General features: G+C 39.2%; 2 protein-coding genes across 6 annotated transcripts in view; one reads left to right on the forward strand and one right to left on the reverse strand.

Moving 5' to 3' along the window:
- The window catches only part of prorp (protein only RNase P catalytic subunit), a 28,481-nt gene extending 26,122 nt beyond the window's left edge, over nucleotides 1–2,359 (forward strand). For 3 of the 5 annotated variants that reach the window (XM_057859012.1, XM_057859011.1, XM_057859009.1), the window contains 2 exons: nucleotides 648–796; nucleotides 869–2,359. In XM_057859012.1, the coding sequence (XP_057714995.1) occupies nucleotides 648–796; nucleotides 869–1,262 (543 nt within the window). In that variant the 3' untranslated portion in view covers nucleotides 1,263–2,359. The remainder of the gene's footprint in view (nucleotides 1–647; nucleotides 797–868) is intronic. The other 2 variants (XM_057859010.1, XM_057859008.1) reach the window with 2 other exon arrangements.
- Nucleotides 308–20,520, reverse strand: nfkbiab (nuclear factor of kappa light polypeptide gene enhancer in B-cells inhibitor, alpha b). The gene is made up of 6 exons (XM_057859015.1): nucleotides 20,153–20,520; nucleotides 9,992–10,097; nucleotides 9,694–9,904; nucleotides 5,475–5,563; nucleotides 5,124–5,384; nucleotides 308–2,268 (listed from the first exon to the last, which is right to left on the reverse strand). The coding sequence occupies exons 1-6, from the start codon at nucleotides 20,392–20,394 to the stop codon at nucleotides 2,233–2,235; spliced, it is 945 nt and encodes a 314-aa protein (XP_057714998.1). The 5' UTR covers nucleotides 20,395–20,520; the 3' UTR covers nucleotides 308–2,232.
- Between the last annotated feature and the right edge of the window lie 2,891 nt (nucleotides 20,521–23,411).

The following is a 23,411-nucleotide window of genomic DNA, read 5'->3' on the forward strand; positions in this document are numbered from 1 at the left end:
TTTGGTAACTTTTTTTTTTGACAGTGGCGCCATAAAACTGTCATTAGACAATCATAACTATGACATGACACTGTCATGAGGATTAATGAATGCTTATAACAGATGTCATTTAGAGTTACCCGGAAAATTATCTGTTTTGAATGGATGTAAAAGATCCAAACTGCACATAAATGGCGTTAATAACATAATTTGCCGGATGACACTTAATGACATGTCATAAGCATTCAATAATGCCCATGATAGTGTCATGTCATACATATGACCGTCTTATGACAGTCTTATGTGGCCACTGTCTAAAAAAAAAGTGTTACCAAATACCATAGCAAGCAATTAATTCAACTGGAACAGTACCTGAATAAATAATTAGAAGAGAACATGAATTTTTACATCTGTAGCGCTGCAATGCATGCTAAGAGGCACGTGTTGCCCATTAACCCAAATAAATCAAATAAGCCGCACTGTACTATAAAACGCAGGATTAAAAATGATGAAAAAAGTAGCGGCTTTTAGTCCGAAAATGACGGCATATATGTCACAGATGAGGTGAATTTAAATGGGTTTATTACCATTAGACGTCCAACCACTTCAAATGGTTTGGATGTCTAGCTCCGTCAATGAGCTAATATAGGTTTTGTGTATGTTTTTAGTTGCTGGCGGTTGTCTCGGAGCTCAAGCTACAGGGTCTGACTGTGCTAGTGCTGGGGAGGAAACACATGTTGCAGCCCTCCAGATCTTGGTCCAGACAAAACATGAACCTGATCCAGCAGAAAGCTCATTGCTTTTTCACTGACAACATGTAAGATTAAATGACACTCTGTTGTTACAACTTTTTTATTTACAGACTAGCGTTTTCTTCTCTTCCCATCAGATCAGAAGATGACCCCTTCTTGCTATACGCAACGTTGCATTCGGGGAACCACTGTCGCTTCGTGAGTAAAGACCTGATGAGAGATCACAAGGCATGCTTGCCGGACGAAGCCACCAGGCGACTTTTCTTCAAATGGCAAAGGGGCCATCAGATGGTCGCGTACGGACGCATTGCGGCAGGGAGGAGGGTCCGATTTCAGGTGAGGAAGAAGAGGACACGAGAGAGAATTTGGAGATACTTATATTCAATGTGTTTGTATGTTCAGAGCGTCCCCAGCTGCGACACCATAGTGCAGACTTCGGGGGAGACGTGGCATATCCCCTATGACGACACTGAAGACAGGTGTTCATATGAAGTCCCGCAGAAATGGCTGTGCCTTACTAGAATTCCTTGAACGTGCACATTAAAATACAGATGAACAAAAAAATTCTATTCATTAGACTTCATGACTGCCGTGAACAAAATACACAAACCCAAAATTATATGTATGCATGACAACTGGCATTTTTGGTAAATTTCAGAGCAGAACAAAGACTATTGTGAAATCTCATAGCGAAACTCTTGAAACCCCCTCTTTTATCTTGACTGAAACATCCTGTTAGGCAGAGATTCCCTTCTTTGGAGCACCAGAGGATGGAATGCGATGAACAGCTGAGTGTTCTTAGGAATTTCCTGTTAGCTCACACACCCCAAAGCTTCCTGGTTAACCAATCTTCATTCTGCAAACAAAATTCCACCAAGGTTTCATGTCCATGCGTGGCAAGTTCCTCATTCCAGCTCAGCCTTTGCTGCATGACAATACGGGGAATTATCTAATAATGAAGAATCGAAACTTAACTCATTGATGGCGCACCCAGTCAAAATGAATTAGACATCCAGCACCGTCAGTGGCATTAGAAGATGGGCGTTCACAGACAGTACTACTGTTAAATGCAATGTTTCTGTACATATGCATTGCTTAGACCACTTTTTACTGTTAAATATGAGTTTTTAATTTAAATGGAGTTTTGCTGTCTAACATTTACAACCTGTTCTACTGTACACAGTCACAGCTTCCATAGAAAATACATCTTTGTATACACAGCATTTACAATATGATACAAGAGAGCTGCTTGTAAATGATTGGCAGCCATAAAAACAAGCCGCATGCTCGAACGGCGCGTTCCCATGCGCTCCCGCTGTGCTGCCCCTCTGTTTAATAAGCTCCTACAGCTGCCTCTTATCTTTTCTGCATCTCTTTGCTGTCCACTGTTTGTGTCACAAGACGTCTGTACGCCTTCCGCTATACCACGAGGCAACTAGTAGATATCCCGAGGCCTTTTCTTTTAAACTTCATCCTCTTGGTCACATTTCATTTCTTCCTGCTAGTGGCCATTCCACTGGATGTCATCATAAGGCACCTGAAAAACAAATAGGTGTTTAACAAAAAAGAAAGACCATGGGGGAATACATAAGTCCATGAAAATAATAATGTAAAGAAAAATGAGCATTATAACTAAACATTGCAAAATTAAAACATTAAAACACTTTAAAAACAAGTTTTTAAATATAATAATAGAATTTTCTAACTATTGCATTTTTTTTTTAATTAAATTGTTTTTAATTTCTTAATTTTTTAATAGAAAAGAAAATATTTTTAATAACCCAATTTAAAAAAATTTATTCGGAAAAAAAAGGAACTTAGTTTTGTTATTTATCAATTTTTAAATTATTTACTTTATTTACTTTTATTTCAGTTTTTCTTTTGAATTATTACTTCAGGATTTTCACATTTTTAGGTGCATTTTTCAATTTAATTTTCTACATTTAGTTTTTAATGTACGTATGTATTCCTCCAATGCTTCACATATATTTGTTCTTATCTTCATTAATTCTCTGCATCCCTTCCAATTCAAATGGATTGGACAACTATTTCTGACAAACTTTCAATTCACAGCAGGAGGATGATTGGACACGTGATTGGACATTCGGCATCGTCGAGGGGATAAAGCGGAAGTTCAGACTGTTTGGCATTAGGCTTAATCTTCGAGTTAGCGGGGGTTAAATTAATCGGTGGGGTTGATTTCAACAAATTCCATGCAGTTTGTTTGTTATTTATTCATTTCAGGGCTCCGGATTAGCTAAGCTACCGCAAGTCAACGGCACCTTCATAGTATGCCAATAAAAAATTATTTCGATCAGCGAACAGATCCAATATAGTCAAATGAATTCAAAACACAGATCATTGTTCCAAAACACCCATGCTGCCAAAACAATGTCACACCAAACTGCCGCAATTCATTTCATTCAGCAGGACTGTTTTTTTAGAGGCTTAATACGACCACAATAGAGAACAGTGCTTCGAAGTCGGACTTATCCCGCTTATAGGTACCCAATTGCGACCTTAAAGCATTCCTCGCGAATGTAAACAGCATAGATGGCTGATCGCGACAAGTTGGGGTTTTTTTGGCCATCAAAAGATATTCTGACCTCCAGCAAACCTGCCTTCTCATAAGCGATCAAATAGTGGAGGTGTTCCAATAATCTTTTTCCTGATCTGAGGTTGGAAATGACTTCCCACCTTCCTCGAATGCAGCATCAGTCTGCTGAGTTAAGTGACGGCCAGCAACGTGACGCAATATGCATTAAGAGGCTGTGGAAGCAGACAGAAGAAATGGGTAAAGGGAAGTTTCCACAAATTCCCTATGAAAAACTGGGAACAACATAAACTTGCTGCTGGCTACGACATAAAAAAAATCTGCGGTGAGGGAAAAAAAAAAAAAAAAACTGATATCACTCCGCCTTGCTCCTCTGCAGAGCTGCTAGATTAAAAATGTTACTGTTCATACTGCAATTATTGACATGCAATTGTAAGTTTTAATAACTATCCTGAAAACATAGCCAACAGTATTGACTGCATGGGTCATCGGTGATTTACATGTTTGCACATGTTGTTTTTTATGGGCATGCTAAGATGGCCCAATTGACCTGTCTAGCTTAGTTTCAGGGCTCTGGATTGGCTAACAAAAAACTAACGAACTACATGGAATTTGTTGAAATTAACTCCACCGACTAATTTAGGGCTGCAGCTATTAAATATTTTAGTAATCGGATACAACATTTTTTTTTTTAGCAGAGCAATTATAAATATACATGAGAAAAAAAGACGTTTTTTTCCAATATTGAACCATTTTCAGTCATTGTCTTTATTTCCGATGTATTGTTGAAAACAGCCAACAATTGCATCTCAGATGTGACTAGAAAAAAAGATTCACTGCTTTCACTCAAAAAACTTAAAAATCTTATATAAAAAAAAAAAACAACCAACAACAACAAAAAAAACATTTCTTACCTAAAAATGTAATTACGCTTGATAACACACATCACTTGAAAGTTATGTTTTTCCTACGTGTTTCAATTGAATTTCCATTTGTGTCAAGCTATTTTTAAGTTCTAGTTAAGTTTTAAGTTAGTCTAAACTGTAAGTACTCGTGCAAAATAAATGTATAATAATACCTGCTGTATTGGAGCACATTAGGGAACAGTGCTACTTGGTGTTTTATTCAGCAATGACTACTGAGCTAAAACTGACAGTTAGCTTTATTATGCTTTAATTTTACACCCTCATCACTCTACAGCGCTGTGTTTTTACAGATTAAATAAAGCCTGTATGTAAGACACGTTAGCCACGCATCGACAGTGGTCATAATCAAAAGAAACATAGCCCTCCGAAGGGCTAACGTTACATGAGGCAGTGAAAGTGTACTGCTTAAAGATGGCGGTTGTTTACTAACGCTGCCCAGACACGGCCGAGTCTGTCATTTTGCATCTATTCCTAAATACATGCGATATCTATCAGACGCATTGGACACTACCTGCTACCACACTAGGATCATGCGGACGTAGTTTTTAGCAACGTCGGCATAGTTTGTAGCGGCTGTCGGCTGCAGTAAGTTTTTTTTTATTTTTATTTTTTTAATTATTATTGCTTCTTCCTCTACGCACGTGACGTTGTCCCGCTGTAGTCTGGGCAAAACGTGATGCTTAGACGTGGCAAAATTAAACGATTCCTCGAGGTGAATAAAATTACTCGGATCGGTTTTTAAACTCGAGTTACTCGAGTTGCTCGAGCATTCGTTTCAGCTCTAGACTAATTAAACCCTCAGTAACTCGAAGATTGAACCTGATGTCAGAAATCCTGACCTTCCCTTTTAAGGCTTCGAGCTTGCATACCTATTTGTTTTATTTAACAATGAAGCGCGACACACGCACGCACCTCGTCGTCCGATTCTGCATCCTCTTCGTCCTCGCTGTCGTCCGATTCGCTGTCGGGTAACTCCCTCAGGTCGGGACGGGTCAACGAGAACAGTTCCCTTTTGATGTCGTCGTTGCCGCGACCGTAGGTTAGGTGGAAAGGGGTGTGACCGCCGAATGTCAGGAGGTTGGGGTCTGCTCCTTTCTTCAGCAACAGTTTGACCAACGCCAGGTTCTGCTGGTCGACCGCCAGGTGCAGCCCGCTGCGGCCGTTGCGCTGCTCCTAAGTGTTGGAGGGGGGAATGTTATTTGAAATCCTTCACGAATGCAGTGAATTTTTCTAACACACCTAAATGAAGTATATATTGTATACCTTTGCATCAACATCAGCTCCCAGATCCACGAGACTCTCCACCATCGAGAGGAAACCGTGAACCGAGGCCAAGTGGAGGCAGTTCTGACCTGTTTAAGACATAAGATATGCATCTTAACATCAGACACCGAGACGGGCCTGTCGCTTTGGCAGAGCGACGAGTCAAACAAAGGTTAGATCCGAATTACGTAACACTAAACAGCCCGAAGCTCTTTGAAAAACATTGAGCAAAGAACTAATTGACTTGTAGTTTACGAGCTGGTTTCAACCAGAATGCTATGATGGACCGGCATGCTTTTTGTTTGCGCAAACATTTTTGCCGTCTCACCAGAGCTTAACAAAACCTTTGTGCGCACTAGTGCTGTGCGATATGGAAAAAAATATATCGTGGTATTTTATATATCGATATGCCACGATATAATACATTTTTAATTATATAGTGAAAATTTACACAACAATACTGACAGTCCCCCCTACCCACTCACTTTATTTTCAAATTGACATTAACCCTTGAGAGTCGAAGGACGCGCCGGCGCATCCTCAGCGCACATCGTCTTTGAAGCGCCCTCACGTTTTAATTACGTCACCCACATGCCGTTGGTCGGTCTCGTTTTAAAGTGCGGAAGTTGCAGTTTACTTTCGTTATTATTTGAAGTCAATCGACCAACTAATACGTGAGATATTGTCATTTAAGTTTTATAGTTTTATTGTCCTCTCAAAAAAACATTAAAATGCTGCATGGATCATTTGTTTATGTCTATATTTCCATCATTTCTTGTCCTTTTTCAAAACGGAAGCTCCATGAAAAAAACACAAACGAACCCTTTCGAAGTCACAGTGGAAGCACAAAATGCGCTTTTTTTTTAATAAATATAACTGCCGTGCGAGGTTCCACCGAACGAGAGGGAGGAGTGTTCTGAAGCAGCGAGGTGGCGAGCGACGGCCGTTTGGATCGAGCAGCGACTTTGTGTGACTTTGAGAATGAACGGAAAACTAAATTTAGCGCAAGCAATTGTGCTTTTTGATCAACTTGAGGAAGCGGATGGTCCAAATTCGTCATCATCGTCTTCTTCGGAAGAGTCCTCGAGTGAAGATAGTGACAGATTTGAACACGTGGGTGACGCCATCGACGAGCAGAGGTAAGCCAACTCACTTTTTTTTTTTTTTTTATGCTGAAAAAGTTTCTTTTGATATTGCAAGCCAAAGTTAATTTTGATGCAATCTAAGTGTGTGTTTATGTATATAATAATAAAATGTGCATATCAGATCAAAGTCGTACGTGCATTGTGTGTATCCCAGGCAGGAATTTATCATTTGTGGTGGTGTTCTTTCTATATGAAGATTAGGGATGTAGCACATATTCAGCTATGGTATTCTTTATATTGTCATACATATAGATTTCCATTATTATTTATTGCTGTATATATTTTTATTTTATACTTTATTATTTTCATAAATACTAACTTTTTTTCATGTACATTTATAGTGACAATGAAAGTAAAGTGAAATGAAAATGGAAGGGTGGAAAGAGGACCGACACGCCATGGAAGTGTGGGCTGTGTGATGTAGCCCTGTGTCCCAGGACGAAACTGCTTTTCGGAGTGGCATGCCTGAAAAAAAATTAACTTATTTATTGTAAATATTTTTGAAAATACTTTTTTTCCCAATGTTATATATATATATTTTTTTCCCACAATCAGTCTTCTCAATTTGTGTATATAAATGTGTGTTCAAGAAGCTTGATTGTGTGTACATAGTTTTCATCAGGTGATGGGCCGCAATACCTAAACTCATAAAGAGATGGCCTCTAAACACTTTTTGTGTTAGATGGTATATATTTTTTCCACTGTTCTTCACTGTTTGGTCTGCTGTATATAACCGGTTTTGACTAGAGCATGTATAAAGGCAAAAAACGCCTATGGCTATACCTGTTGTTTAAGTTGAATCGTCAAATATAAGACTATTTATTCTAAATTTTTTTGGGTTGAATGTTCATCCTAACATGTTGAATAAATATTACAAAGTTTCAAAACGGTTCGTTACGCATGTTTGGTTGTCAATTGGACATCAATATTAAAAATTTTGACAAAACGATTTTGGAATTTTTGGTCTTTTTGGGCCCAAAATGATGATTTATAGTTGGTCAGTGAAGGAAACAACAGTTTGGACATGAAGTTCAAGGTGTCACAAAAAAAGGGACCAAACCAGGCCATCGTAAACAATTCTTTCTTTGAAATATAAAGGCAACTTCAAAGGCATGCAAAATCAGACAAAATAGGCCCAGACCTTAAAGGGTTAAACTGATCTGCCACAAATGTTAAATGCATCAAGTAGTGCTGCAACCTAAAAGTGTACAGTGTAAACATAAGTAGCATGATAGCATACATATTTTTGGCTCAGATGTGAAGATATCTAATTATACTAGTATATAATACTTGTGACTAGTAGTGTTGACTTTTAAGACTGCTGTATATCAAGTTAGCATAATATCGTTAATTAATATTGATATTGGAAAACATTCTGTTGCCTGTGTGGATTATTTTTGTTGCTATTTTCAATTGTCTTACATGCATTGCTTACTTTCAGATGGCAGGAGGAGCCAATTGGCTAGGGACAATTTTAAGGTCGATTGGTGGTATAACCTTGGCTTATGGAATCCAAAAATTTAGACAATGAACACAAATTGGGCGCAATCTGTTTACCAAAATGGCAATCATGCTCATAGAAACTTTTATATCATTATTGCAATATACAATTTCATATCGTACAGCACTTCATTAGCACCATACATTTTCATTATTGACCGAAACACCGCTTCAATAAAAGCTTACCGTAATTTTCGGACAATAAGCCGCTACTTTTTCCCTCTCATTTTCAATCATGCGGCTTATTTGTTGATTTGATTTTGTGTTAATATGTAACACTTTATTTGAAAGTGACGTCATAAGACCATCATAATTATGATAATAATAATTATGCTTATGACAGATGTCATTGAGTGTCATCCGGCAAATTATGTCACTAACTCCATTTATGTCCAGCTAAGATCTTTTACATCAATGACAATCATTAATGACATCAGTCACAAGCATTCATTAATGCTCATAGCAGTGTCATTTCATAATTATGACGATCTTATGACAGTCTCATGGCGCTACTGTGAAATAAAGTGTTACCAAATACCATAGCTTGCAATTAATGAAACTGGGACAATAACTGAAGAAATAAATAGCACAGAACATGAATTTTGATTGTTATTTACATCCATAGTGATGCCACACCAGCCTGTTCAATCATTTTTAGCCTGTTATCGTCTCGTTAACGTCATGAAAAAATGTTCGATTACCAAATATTTTCGTCATAGTCATATGTACCGGAATTTTTCGGACTATAAGCCGCTACTTTTTTCCCTAATTTTGAATCCTACTGCTTATAGTCCAGTGCAGCTTGTTCGTTGATTTATTTGGGTTATTAGATAACTATTTATTTGACAGCAGCGTCATAAGACTGTCATAAGACAGTCATAATTATGACATGACACTATCATTGGCATTACTGGATGCTTATGACAGATGTCATTAATTGTCATCCGGCAAAATATGTCACTAACTCCATTTATATCCAGTTTGGATCGTTTTACATCCATTCAAAGTGAGATACTTTCCCAATGACACTAAATGACATCTGTTATAAGCATTCATTAATGCTCATGACAGTGTCATGTCATAATTATGATTGTCTTATTACAGCCTTATGGCGCCACTGTCAAAGTGTTACCAAATACCATAACTAGCAATTATTGAAACAACCGGAACAGTAACTAAAGAAATAATTAGCTCAGAACATATAGATTGTCTGTAGCGCCGCAATGCATGCTAGGAGGCATGTTGGACGGCAACAGTGTTAACAGCAGGTGACAGCAAAGGTTGACTGTCTGCCCCAAGGAAGCAGTGATGGCCAAATGAAGCTTCGTGAAACAATGAAGCTTTGCAACCAATTGGTTCAAAGCTTCATTTGGTCCTATGACAGTCTTATGAGGCTTTCAAATTAGGTGTTACCGGTTAATATCTTTTGGTCTTAATATCCCACAATAGAGTGAGGACTGCTGCGGCTTATATTCCAGTGCGGCTTATTTATGAACAAATGTCGTTTTCGTGTCAAAATTTGGTGGGTGGCGGCTTATAGTTAGGTGCGCCTTATAGTACGAAAATGACAGTACCTTGGTAGTTGCATGCCGTCATCATTTTTTGAAGATGCTCCTGACGGCAAAACTGCGTGAGGACGCTAAAGCAGGGCAGGTTCCCGTGGCGACAGGCGATATGGATCGGCATGTCCCCGCCATCGTCCACCAACGTGGGATCGCAGCCGTCGGCCAGGAGGCGCTGGCACACGTCTGACTGGTTTGTTATGACTGCTAAATGAAGAGGTGTCTAAAGTGGGATACAGCGACCAGTTCAGTTTGGATGAATGTTTTATTAGGCTGGCTCCTTCAGGTCAAATCACTAAATTGCGCGCACCTGCCGCTGGTCATTTTGGAAGTCGAGGAAGTCTGTGTTCTTGGAGAGCTGGATCATTTTTCTGATGCAGTCCTTGGCCTCGTGGATAATAGCCAAGTGGAGTAGCCTAGAGACAGATAAGAGAAAGCTGTTATCATATGCAATGCCAAAACACTCAGAGTACTATATATGGGAAAGCCATATAACGAAAATCCTTCGATTCATGTTATTGTTAACTCTTCGGCTGCAATTGACAGTGCTAGACGTCCAATCCAATTTTGACGTTTAGTGCCTTCAATTGCAGTGAAACATGAGTATTCACAGCCAGACAGAATCTGAAAGAACCAATTACAGAAGCACGAATGTGACATAAACGCAATGAGACTAGTTGTGGTACAAACAACCTATGATCATTAATATTCAAAGTATAATATTCAAACAAACAAAAGTTCCCACAATTATAAGACACAGCAATGAAACAAATAATACAAAAAGATAAATAAATTTCATTTTATCCCCGGTTTGACATTCACTTTTTGAAGTTGGGGTGCGAAAGGAGAGAAACTCAGTTTTAGAATCCCCCCCCCCTTAATGTTTATATTTGTACTAGATTTGGTCAGAGGGCAGGTAAATTGAATGCATGATTTAATATGCGCCAGTGTCGTTTTTATCAACGATAACGAAAATATTTCATCAATGAACAATTTTTTTCATGACGACGACAAGACGATAATGAGCTAACAAAGTGTTTTGGGAGACCAAAACGTGACGAGACGAAAATGCGTAGTAGTTTCCGTCACATGTTCACAATGTGTGATATTTTATGTGTAGTTAGCCTGCATCGTAGCAGTGTCGTGTTGTGCCACTCGTGACGTGCTGCCCCCCCCAACGACTCACCAGTGCTGTCTCCAGTCACTCCAGCTTGCACACACGATATGATTTGTTTTCTTATCTTGACCAGCGAGAATATACAACGTCGTTTTAGGCTTTAAAAGGTCTGTGCTGAGTGATCATCACACACTAAATGTAACTGGTAGCGTTAGCATAGCATTCGCGTTCACGTTAGTCTAATGCTAACAGCGAGGGCAAGCATCTTCTTAAAATCTCTGACATAGTTTGTGGCGTCCAGGTGGGTATAATTCATAGAAAATAACGTATCGTTTTCCTGCTGAGTGAGTATTATCACTAAGTTGGCGTTGTACAGTGGTGTTTTCGTCAGCGATGACGATAACAAAAATAATTCGTCAACAAACAATATTTTCATGACGCTGACGTCATGTTGATGCGCTGAAAACGTGTTGGGGGACTAAAACATAATGAGATGGATGCCAGTTGTCGTCTGACGACACGAAAAACGAGATGTTTTCATCTTAAATTCACAATGTGTAATATTTTCTTATTGCATGTGGAGTTAGAACACATTGAGCAGCGTTTGATCACATCACAAATGTGAAGTGCAGCACCCCCTCCCCCTCCCAACACACACACAGGCGTAAGCGTAGGCCCATTCCAGGTTCCTTTTGTGAAACGTATCAGGTGCTGCTTGGTAAGTTTTGTTTTCTTATCTTGGCTATGCAATGTTGCTTTAGCCTTTAAAAGTCTTTGCTGAGTGATCATCACACACTGAACGAAGTTGTGGCATTAGCAAAGCACTCGCGTTAGCATAGCGGTCGCGCTGGCATTAGCATTTACCACAGTGACTCGGTGTCTTATTATACTCTTGGAAAACATTTTACATACGTAGTGCCCAGGTCAGTTTATTTAATTGCAAATAATGTAAACGAAAACATTTTTAGTACACGTAGACTTAAACCAACCGAAATTAGTCTCAAAGTTTTCGTCAACAAAAACTAGACGACGACAAACGTTTCGAGATGACTAAAATAGGACAAATACGTATTATCGTCCAAAAGAATAACACGAAAATTAAAAGGGCTGCCAAAAACAACACTGGAATGTGATTTAAAATATATTAGGTGGGAAATGAAATCAAATGTGCTCCAATCTGGAATGACGCGTGCATTTACTTCTCTTCCTCGCGTCGGAAGATGTGTGATTCCGCACACATACACCGGTGATTTCAGGTACTTTTTAACTATTTTCCATCACTTCTCTTTTTGAAGGGAGCGCGCTCGGTTGGGATTGTTTGGCGGCGCGCCTGGGACTTTCCCAGTCTGACCCGCGGCCATAGTAGATTCTTGCTGATAATAGCTTTTTTGTTTATGTCCAATCCCACGGTGTCAAGCCGCAGTTAAAAACCAGTGGTTACAAACCAAAAGACCAGTGTGGCGCCCGAGCGGCATCACTTTAATCCAAAGAAGCCATATCTGGGTGAATCGTAACATGTTTTTTTTTTTTTACCCCTTTATAGTGCCCTCATTGGTGAATGATTGCTGCGTGCTTTCCCAGTTTTAAATGAATTGGATGTCTTGTTGCCATTGGCAAACAATGAGTTAAATACAGTACTATGAAATTAAAAATAACAACTTTAGTGTTCTTAGGCTCCACAACCAGAGAGTATTTCTGTCTTTATTCATTTCAATTTGATTAACTCATTCCTTGCCATTGACAACAAGAGGTCCAAAAGACTGGCTGTGAAACCTCGTTTTTTTAGTGCTCTTGACGGCGCTAGACGCCCAATCAATTTTGACTGCAAACGGTCACGCCAAAATGGATTGGACGTCCAGCGGCGTCAATAATTTTTTTTTTTTTTTAATTAACATTTTGCTAATTTACAGTTATATAATTGAAACATACAGGGGTTGGACAAAATAATGGAAATAACTAACATTTTGGCATCATAATCATTGAACATAAGTGTTAAGAATGGCATGAGGAACATTCTAATAAAGTTGAGCATTTTGTACGGCCGGCACAATCCCCTGACCTCGACATTATTGAGTATTTATGGTCAGTTTTAGAGATTCAATTCAGACGTCGATTTCCACCGCCACCGTCTATAAAAGTTAGGGGTTAGAGTTAGGGGGTATTCTAACTGAAGAATGGCTTAAAATTCTTTTGGAAACAATTCACAAGTTGCATGAAACAATACCTCGAAGAACTAAGGCAAAATATTAAATTACTTTTATTTTGTCCAACCCCTGCAACAATTAATAATAATTAACTAATGCACAGTCATTGACAGCAATAGAGATCAACTTCATTGTAATTGCATTGGACGTCTATTGCCATCAATGGAAGCCGATAACTTATTTTATGTAATAATTTGATGTGGTGGTAGGAACGTGGTTGATGCGTTTCCTTACAGTGAGTGTTTCAAGTGGTAAAATGCCAAAGATATGTGTGGTCAATATAAAAACAGCTTTTTAAAAAACTAATATACTGTATACTAGTCACTGCATTTGACAAATGTGGACATCATATTGGAAGTCATTTAGCCCACACGATAAGTGATTGTCAAAAGTATTGAAATGTATCTAAGCATTGATACCGAAAAGTATCGTGATACAATATTTGATTGCAAAAGTATCGCTACGAAGTTATTTATCTGTCAAGGAGTAAATTTCATTTTGAAATTCCAGTGTTGATGGTAATGGATAGGGTTAGGCATCGAGCATGAATGATGTGTAGTGCAGAGAGGAGGTGTGGCGTGTCTGTACACCTCAAGGATTCTTTTCCAACTAAAGTGCTGTTCTTTTTGCCTGCTGCTTTAAGTAAGTCACCACTAGGGACAGCCAAGCGCACATAGCAAAACCAAAGAAAAACTGTAGAGTCCAGCGTTACAATAGTGACGTCTTGTGGACGGATGAACAATATATCAGTTTAGAAAGATATCAAACTTGATTATCAAAAAGTTGTCAACTTAAGATCAAGGGACAGAACACTCCCTGCCTGACATCTCCAAGATGTCAGCCCTTAACTAACTTGTAGAAATACCACCTAAAACAAAAGATGCAATACAATAAATGCCTGCAGCATAAGACACTCTAAAACATAGGCAAAAGATAATGTGTAAATGTTTTCTCCGTGAGCTTTTGAAAAATAAAAATCTTTGTGAAAGTGCACTCCTGTGGAAAGAAACTCCATCAAGTTCAAAGACTGATATCTATATACAAGTTAAAAATAGCCCTGTTAGCAATTCACAGCAAAGTTATTTGAAAGTTCATATTTAAAAAAATAAGAAGAAATTAATATGAACCAGGAATTTTTTTCCCCCCTGCCTATTAAAAGAATCGGAATCGAGAATCGTTTGGAACCGGATTTTAAAAGTTCGATCGGAATCAGAACCGAAACCGTTCAAATTCAAACGATCCCCAACCCTAGTAATGGAGTATATTTTTGGCATGTTCCTTGTGTTAACAATTATTGACCACTCATTACTTGAAAGGTGAACATTCGTTCTATAGCTGTCCCGACTAGTCGATGTTGTCAACGTCATCGGTGACGTAAATGCGTCGACGGGCAAAACATACTGTCGACGGGTAATGATGGTTTAAAAAAAAAAAAAAAAATGCGGATAAAGTTTAGAATGGCGGGCACCCGCGATGCAAGCGGTTGTTACTGGTACCCCAAAGGGGGCCGCTGTTATTTCCATATGACCGGCATTGTCAAATTGAGCAAAGAGGAAGAAAGTGGGCGAGCGAGAGACAGGGAGAGAGATCAGTGAGTTGGGAAAGAGCGCGGAGTTGGCATCCCCCACGTTTTTGTTTTGGTCAATAAAAGTATCCATAAAGAGCCATCTGACGCCTCTCGGTGTTTTTATGCACACTTCCGCCTTCCTGAGGAGGAAATCGGACGAACTGACGACAATGAGCCAATCACTCCACACTACGGCGAGGAGTTGAAAACACCGCGAATTACCAAAAAGGGCAGAATTGGTAACACGTGAAAGCGGACCAGAATAGCCAGAGCCTGGAATTATTTCAAGGAAAATATGGAGGGTGCCACTGTGTGTACTGTGTACTCTTTGCTAAGCTGAGCTCGCATACCACAGTGGCACGTCGGCTATGAACGAACACTTGAAACGCCGTCACTCAAGTGTAATTTTCAAAGACAACAAGAAATAACAAGCTAGCGGATTGTAAGTCCATACAACTTTCTCACGATTTTTTTTAATGGAAGTTGCCTTTATGTGCGTCATATCAACGTGCATTTATTTAATAAAATAATTTATATATATATATATATATATATATATATATATATATATATATATATATATATAAATTATACACATACATATATATTAGAGCTGTCCTGACTAGTCGACGTCATCGATGACGTAAATGCGTCGACGGGCAAAACATACCGTCGACGGGTAATGACGGGTTATAAAAAAAAAAAAAAATACATGCGGATAAAGTTTAGAATGGTGGGCGCTCACGATACAAGCGGTTGTTACTGGCACCCGCAAGGGTGCCGCTGTTATTTCAATGTGACCGGCGTTGTCAGATTGAGCAAAGAGGAAGAAAGTGGGCGAGCGAGCAAGAGAGAGGGAGCGAGATCGGTGAGTTGGAAAAGTGCGTGGGTAGCACGGAGTTGACTGGCTTCATCCCTCACGTTTTAGTTTTGGTCAATAAAAGTATCCTTAAAGAGCCATCCGACGCCTCTCGGTGTTTTGTATGTACGCCGCCGCCTTCCTGAGGAGGAAATCGGACAAACCCAGACGAGCCAAGTAAATCGCCGGTGAGGAGTTAAAAACACCGCCAATTTCCAAAAAGGGCAGAGTTGCTAACACGTGAAAGCGGCATAAAGCCAAAAAAGCGGACCAGAATAGCCAGAGCCTGGAATTATTTCAAGGACAATATGGAGGGTGCCACTTTGTGTACTCTTTGCTAAGCTGAGCTCGCATACCACGGTAGCACGTCGGCTATGAACGAACACTTGAAGCGCCGTCACCCAAGTGTAATTTTTGAAGACAACAAGAAACAACAAACTAGCGGATTGTAAGTCCATACAACTTTCTAACGATTTTTTAAATGGAAGTTGCCTTTATGTGCGATGTATCAACCTGCATTTTTATTTAATAAAATAATTAATATAATTATATATATTTTTAAATTATTGTTAAATTTATTAGGATCATGGAAGCTCCCACTTGGGGAAAATATATACATATATCCTGTATATACATAACATAATAAAAATATATATGGAAACACCACTGGCCTGCTTACTGTAATCCATGACTGCACTGATGTTAAGTTATTTAAAATTATAAAGTTTGACATTTTGTAGTATACTATAAAATTAATACTATATATTTATTTTTTGTTACTGTGGGTATGTGTGCCTTTCATTCAAAATAATTGTGGTAATATTTCAGTGTGCCCTCTACGTTATTTATTTTCAGGTTTAAAAAAAAAAAAAAAAAGTTGAACAGTTTTTCCCATCCCCAAAAATGCGGAATGCACACCAGAAAAAGCATCGGAACTCACACAAAGTATTCTGAAAATGGTTGTACGGGATATTGCAATTAATTTTAACATTTAGAACAATATAGACAATGACATACCACAAAAAGAGTAATAATTTTTTTGACTCCTGTTAAAGAGGTGAAGTCACAGTGTTTCCGTTTACATTTTTTTGCTCGAGTTAATGCCAGCAGCATTTGACCTCATTGTTTGTGATTTATTATTGGTATTTATGTTATTTATTTATACGTTAATAAAGAATTTAGGTATTCCAAAATGTTTTTGTGAATTAATAAACTTGAACAAAAAAAAAAAAAATCATTATTACAGTAGTAACAAAAATTTTTTTTTATTAGATTAGTCGACTAATCGTAAAAATAGTCGGCTGACTAATCGGGAGGAAATTAGTCGTTTGGGACAGCCCTAATATATATATATATATATATATATATATATATATATATATATACATACATATATATAAAATTAGACACTCACCGGCCACTTTTTTAGGTTCACCATGCTAGTAACTGGTTGGACCCCCTTTTGCCTTCAGAACTGCCTCAATTCTTCGTGGCATAGATTCAACAAGGTGTTGGAAGCATTCCTCAGAGAGTTTGGTCCATATTGACATGATGGCATCACACAGTTGGTGCAGATTTGTCGGCTGCACATCCATGATGCGCATCTGCCGTTTCACCACATCCCAAAGATGCTCTATTGGATTGAGATCTGGTAACTGTGGAGGCCATTTGAGTACAGTGAACTCATTGTCATGTTCAAGAAACCAGTCTGAGATGATTCCCGCTTTATGACATGGCGCATTTTCCTACTGAAAGTAGCCATCAGAAGTTGGGTACATTGTGGTCATAAAGGGATCGACATGGTCAGCAACAATAGTCAGGTAAGCTGTGGCGTTCCAACGATGCTCAGTTGGTACCAAGGGGCCCAAAGAGTGCCAAGAAAATATTCCCCGGACCATTATACCACCACCACCAGCCTGAACCATTGATACAAGGCAGGATGGATCCATGCTTTCATGTTGTTGACGCCAAATTCTGACCCTGCCATCCTAATGCCGCAGCAGAAATCGAGACTCATCAGACCAGGCAACATTTTTCCAATCTTCTATTGTCCAATTTCAATGAGCTTGTGCAAATTGTATCCTCAGTTTCTTGTTCTTAGCTGAAAGGAGTGGCACCCGGCGTGGTCCTCTGCCGCTGTAGCCCATCTGCCTCAAAGTTCGACGTACTGTGCGTTCAGAGATGCTCTTCTGCCTTCCTTGGTTGTAACGGGTGGTTATTTGAGTCACTGTTGCCTTTCTATCAGCTCAAACCAGTCTGGCCATTCTCCTCTGACCTCTGGCATCAACAAGGCATTTCCGCCCACAGAACTGCTGCTCACTGGATATTTTTTCTTTTTCGGACCATTCTCTGTAAACCCTAGAGATGGTTGTGCGTGAAATGCCAGTAGATCAGCAGTTTCTGAAATACTCTGACCAGCCCTTCTGGCACCAACAACCATGCCACGTTCAAAGTCACTCAAATCACCTTTCTTCTAGACATGTGCCGGTTACCGGTTTCACGGTTTACCGTGGTGTGAAAACGTTGCGGTTTCAAAACCACAAAAATTTTCCGTCATACCTTAGTACGGTATTCGCTATTTTTCATGTGCCAAAATGCAGCCGAAGTGGCTTGGTGCGGCACCGCTCAGCCCTTCCCGTTTGTTGCCGTGAGTGTCACTAAACAGCCAGCAAACCCAAAAACAAATCCTCCAAACACAAGGCGTACTTTTCTTCAATTTATTTTCAAATCGTGGTGAAATATACAAATAAATACATTTAAAACGCTGTACAATTGTATTTTTCCACGTGTGATTAGGTTCAACAGGATAGCAGTAGCTCCATTAAAAAGTTCGCCAAAAACAAAACACACATTTTCCTTTCAAATTCAATATACAAACTAACTAAAACTTACAAAGACGAATGTTAGCCTAGGCTAAACTGGGAGAGCAGCTTCTTTTATTTCTCACAGTTGCTGAGTGAGAGAAAAGCTTGAATGCAGGGGGGAAAAAAAAAAGAATCGCGTCAAAGATCGCTAATTGAGAGAGGAGGTCTCACTCTTCTTTTTTTCTTTTTTTTTTTTTTTAGATGAAACCTTTCCTCAACAATTTTTACATTTTAACTAATTTATAAAACTAACGTATACATTTTTAACTAACTTATTAACTTATGAATTCTTTGTTCTTTTTAACACAAAGGCATGGCATCATGTAGACTAGAGTTGACACAGTGGCTGAAAATGGCGAAACTTCACTTGAGCTTCCCCCCTCAAAAAAAAGTCATGCAGTATATATTTTTAATTTTATTTAGAAGTGTTTTTACTTTTTATAGCAATTATTTTGTTCTTACTCTAATATTGAGCTACTTGAGCTGTGGCTGTGGGTATAGTCTAGGTTCTATTTATTTTCATTTTATATAATATTTGTTATTTTTTGTTAATTTATTTATTTTCACATTATATTCATGTTCCAATTTGCAAATATGTTTTGAAAAAATCCTGTTAAATTGATTTTTTTTTTATTTTTTTTTTAAACCCATACATCTCAAAATTTTGGAGCTATAATTGCAATACCGTGATACCGTGAAACCGCGGTATTTTTGCTCACGGTTATCGTACCGTGAAAATCTCATACCGGCACATGCCTACTTTCTTCCCCATACTGATGCTCGGTTTGAACTGCAGGAGATTAAACCATGTCTACATGCCTAAATGCACTGAGTTGCCGCCATGTGATTGGCTGATTAGAAATTAAGTGTTAACGAGCAGTTGGACAGGTGTACCTAATAAAGTGGCCGGTGAGTGTAGTTCTGTATATATGTGATATCTACCGAAGCATCATGTGGGCGTAGTTTGTACGCTATCGGCTAAAGTCAGGTATTATTGGAGCCACCTAGCATAGTAACATCGCGTTTGCAACGGCATCACACTCCCTTGCCTCATCCCCACTCCTGCTCTGCTCTCTCGTCTCCGTGAGTCCGTCTTTTTCTGACTTTTCTCGTGTCAGTCAACCAATATCGTAACGCATAGTAACGCACGCCTTTCCCGCTTCAGTGACGGTAACGGTGTTGCCAAGATGAGAAAAGTAATTAATTAGATTACTCACTACTGAAGAAAATAACGCCGTAAGTAACGCCGGTATATTCTAACCCCGTTATTAACAACACTGCCTGTAAATGCCCTGAAAACCGGGCAGAATGACCGTGAATACTCTGGTTTCGAATGAACAAACAGTCCCAGTCTAAATGGATTAGGCGTCGAGCACCGTTAATGCAGCCTTAGAGTTAACAGACACTATTATGGTAGAAGATTTTGGTAGCAACTTGTTTCCTTTTAACTAATTAATTTTTTTAGACATTGACACCTTTTTAAAACGATATCTCGATTCTTGGCAGGAGCATATCGATAACCTTTTGGGTTACAAATTATCACGATATGTCACCATTTCGATATTTTGTCACACTCCTAATACAGAATGTTTAAATTGTGGCCTACATGAGTCAAAACGTGATGTCCACATACGTAGACACCAGATCTTTATGAGTTAATAATAATAATAATAATAATAACGCAAATATAGTCAGTTTTCCAATAAAGGGTTAATAGTAAATTTATCTAGAAAAGGTTCCCCAGTGGAAGAGGGTCGAATTACTTTGCAGAAAGGGCCCCGTCGGGCGACAAGCTAACCTCGCTAAAACTAGTGGAATGTACAACTTTACCATATTTTGGTGATTTGCGTTTCAACTTACGTGTCCCCGTCCTCGGTGACTTGCGTTTTCCATTCTTGGCTCTCGGCGGCTCCATAATTTAACTGTTTTTGTGGCGACGGCTCGCATTCGATGTGCAGGCGACATATCTCTTCTGCTACAGCCCGGTAGTCCTCTTCTTTGAGGGAGTCGATGCCGCTGTCGAGTCGCTCTTCCGTCGACGGTTTCCCTTCTTTGGACTCCCGGTTAAAATCCATTTGGTTTGTGTTCCTGTGAAGGGCCATGGGATCGTTTAGCAGGGATGCTCGCTCGATTCGGACGCGTCGACTGTTCTCAAGTAGTGTTTAATGGCCTCTGTGTGTGGCTGAACTGCAGGGCGGGGTTATAGCCACTAGGTGGGGGATTTCCAGCAAACTGTCACCTAAAATAACGCTGGCTTTACATTGCTGGCTCCGAGTGGGGATTTCTAGTGAAGCCCTTGCACGCATTGCTACGACATATTTGCATATTATTTTTACTTTTGGAACAAACACTGCTATTATAATCTAATTATAGGGGCCTAATGATAGTGATAATGACTAGAAAATGCAGTTTCTGGAGGAAAATGTATGGGGGTGCTCACTTCCTGTAGATTTTCGGTCACTTCGTATTGATTTGGGGGGCATTTTTGGGGCACTTGTGAATCATTGACTGCCATTGGGGGCGCTTGACGTCCAGCTCATTTGGACTCGGAGAGGCGAATGAACATTTGTAAATTTTGGATTATTTCTTGCCAATTTTAGTGCTTGCTTTTGGGCACTTCCTGTTGTTTTTGGTGCATTTTCGGGTTACTTCATGTTTATTCCGCGTCATTTTCAGTTGGTTTTGGGCAGTGTTGTTAATCTTACTTTAAAAAAGTAATTAATTACAGTTATAAATTACTTCTCCCAAAAAGTAATTGCGTTAGTAACTCAGTTACCTGAATGTAAGAGTAATTAGTTACTTGGCAAAGTAACTGGTGTGTTTTTTCATGCCCCCCCTCCCAAAAAAAAAAAAAAAATAGGGCACACTAGGGGTGAGACAAAATATCAAAATGGTGATATAGACCCCAATCACATGACGTCACAACTCCGCCCCCTTGACTGGTGCTGCCATATTGTCCGTCAGCTCATCGTGTTTACATATTACCGCTACGTACATTCCTCCTATTACTGCGTGTTTTTCTGCTTGTCTAAGGAATCACCGCCTAGTAAACGAACCCAAAAACCTTCCTGACAATCGTTAACATTGATTTATCAAAATGGTGAAGGGATGTGTGGCGGTTGGTTGCAGTAACAGAGAAGATAAACGGTCGTTTTAGTAGTTGCTGTGTGCCCATTGTTAAAAGGGCAAATCTCGAAAGCAGCACGGTTTGTTTATTTCGGTCCATGATGCGTTTGTGTCGACAGCCGTTAGACAGCGGCGAAAACATCAATATGATGCCGACACGATCGCAGACATCATCAGACGGAGACTACGAAGCTCGTCGCCACAGTCGCGCAGCAAGAAAGTGAGCGTAACAACAGGTGTTGTGCCGAAAAATAGCCGTCCTGCGTGAAATGTCCCCCCCTGACGGGAGCGCCCACGCGGAAACGACTTTCTTGTACCGTGAATATGTATTTTTTTACTCTGCTTGAACTAATAAATGTCATACCTGTGTGATTGTCATTGGGATATGGTCGTGAAAACCTGTAGACTAATACATTTCTGTTCAAAGATGGTTATGTAGCTCAGTCCACAATTTGTTATTAAAATACATTACTAATATTTTGTGTAATTTAATTATTTAAAACTGATCTTACAGTCGTAAATCCATTACTGTAATGCGTCCATTAAAACATTTGATGTTTTCACGTCAATAAAGCGTTATAAATAAGCGCCCCCGGCAGGGGGGACATTTCACGCTGGGCAGCTATTTTTTGGCACACACCGGCCCCTTGTCGATCAAATTTCACTTTACAATCATAACAACGGTGACGCTCAGCTGACCAAATGTTGGTTTATATTCGGGCCGGTTCCAATTTTGGGTACCCGACTCCTCATCGTGACATAAACTGGAGTATGATTGGAAATTTTGTGGTCTCAGGACAAGCTCTGACACACGGGACGGGACCGGACGGGAGGAAACATCGGTTTGGGCATCAAATATGGATCTGGCGACTGGATCCACCAAAGCGTTTCCAGATAACGGCTTTTATGCAACTCATCCAATGAGTTTACAGCGTCTGAAAGCACCGGGGCTTCCATAATTTGCAAGTGAATCCACCTTTACAAACTACGATCATTGACAATACGACACACAATGACGGACAATATGGCGGCACAATACAGCGATCACGTGATTTTGTGACGTTGGTGATTGGGGTCTATACAGGTATGAAAATCTCAGGAGCAGCAAGTGACCTGTAAACAGTGTTGTTAATTTTACTTTAAAAAAGTAATTAATTACAGTTACAAATTACTCCTCCCAAAAAGTTATTGCATTAGTACCTCAGTTACCTTAATGTAAGAGTAATTAGATACTTGGCAAAGTAACTTGTTTTTTTCATGTTTTTTTTTTTTTCCTGATCCCCCAATTAAAAATTTTAAAAAACGGGCACACTAGGGGTGTGACAAAATATCGAAATGGTGATATATCGGGATAATTTGTATCCCAAAAGGTTAGCGATATGCTCCTGTCAAGAATCGAAATATCATTAAAAAAATTTATTAATTAAAAGGAACCAACAAGTTGCTACCTAAACCATAATAGTGTCTGGTAACTCTAAGGCTGCATTAACGGTGCTCGACACCCAATCCATTTAGACTGGGAACATTTGATCATTCAAAACCAGAGTATTCATGGTTAGGGATGGGAATTGATACGATTTTTACGATTCCGATTCCATTATCGATATTGCTTAACGATTCGATTCTTTATCGATTCTCTTATCGATTCTAATTTCGGGAAAAAGAAGAACAAACATTTTGATTGGCATCAAGTTTGTTTAATCAGAAGTCACAACCTTACAAACTCACAACGAGGTCAAAAGAGGCCCAAAGCCTCAATGTGCAATAAGTGGCAAATGCACAAGAATGTGTAACATTTTACTGAAACATTTTTCTAATAGAAATAAAAAATATTGCTATATTTTTGCATATAGGTCGTTGTTCTGCCTTTGGCAATGTCCCCAAACTTATTCCTGTGAGGGCCAAATAACTTTTCCCTTCTCTGATGAGAGGCCGGGGTCAGTTTGTAACAGAAAAAGTGTGACGATTGCAGGAGTGCGTAAATGTAAAAAAA

The sequence above is a fragment of the Corythoichthys intestinalis genome, chromosome 15 (genome assembly GCF_030265065.1).
Source record: "Corythoichthys intestinalis isolate RoL2023-P3 chromosome 15, ASM3026506v1, whole genome shotgun sequence".
In the NCBI taxonomy this organism is placed as follows: domain Eukaryota; kingdom Metazoa; phylum Chordata; class Actinopteri; order Syngnathiformes; family Syngnathidae; genus Corythoichthys; species Corythoichthys intestinalis.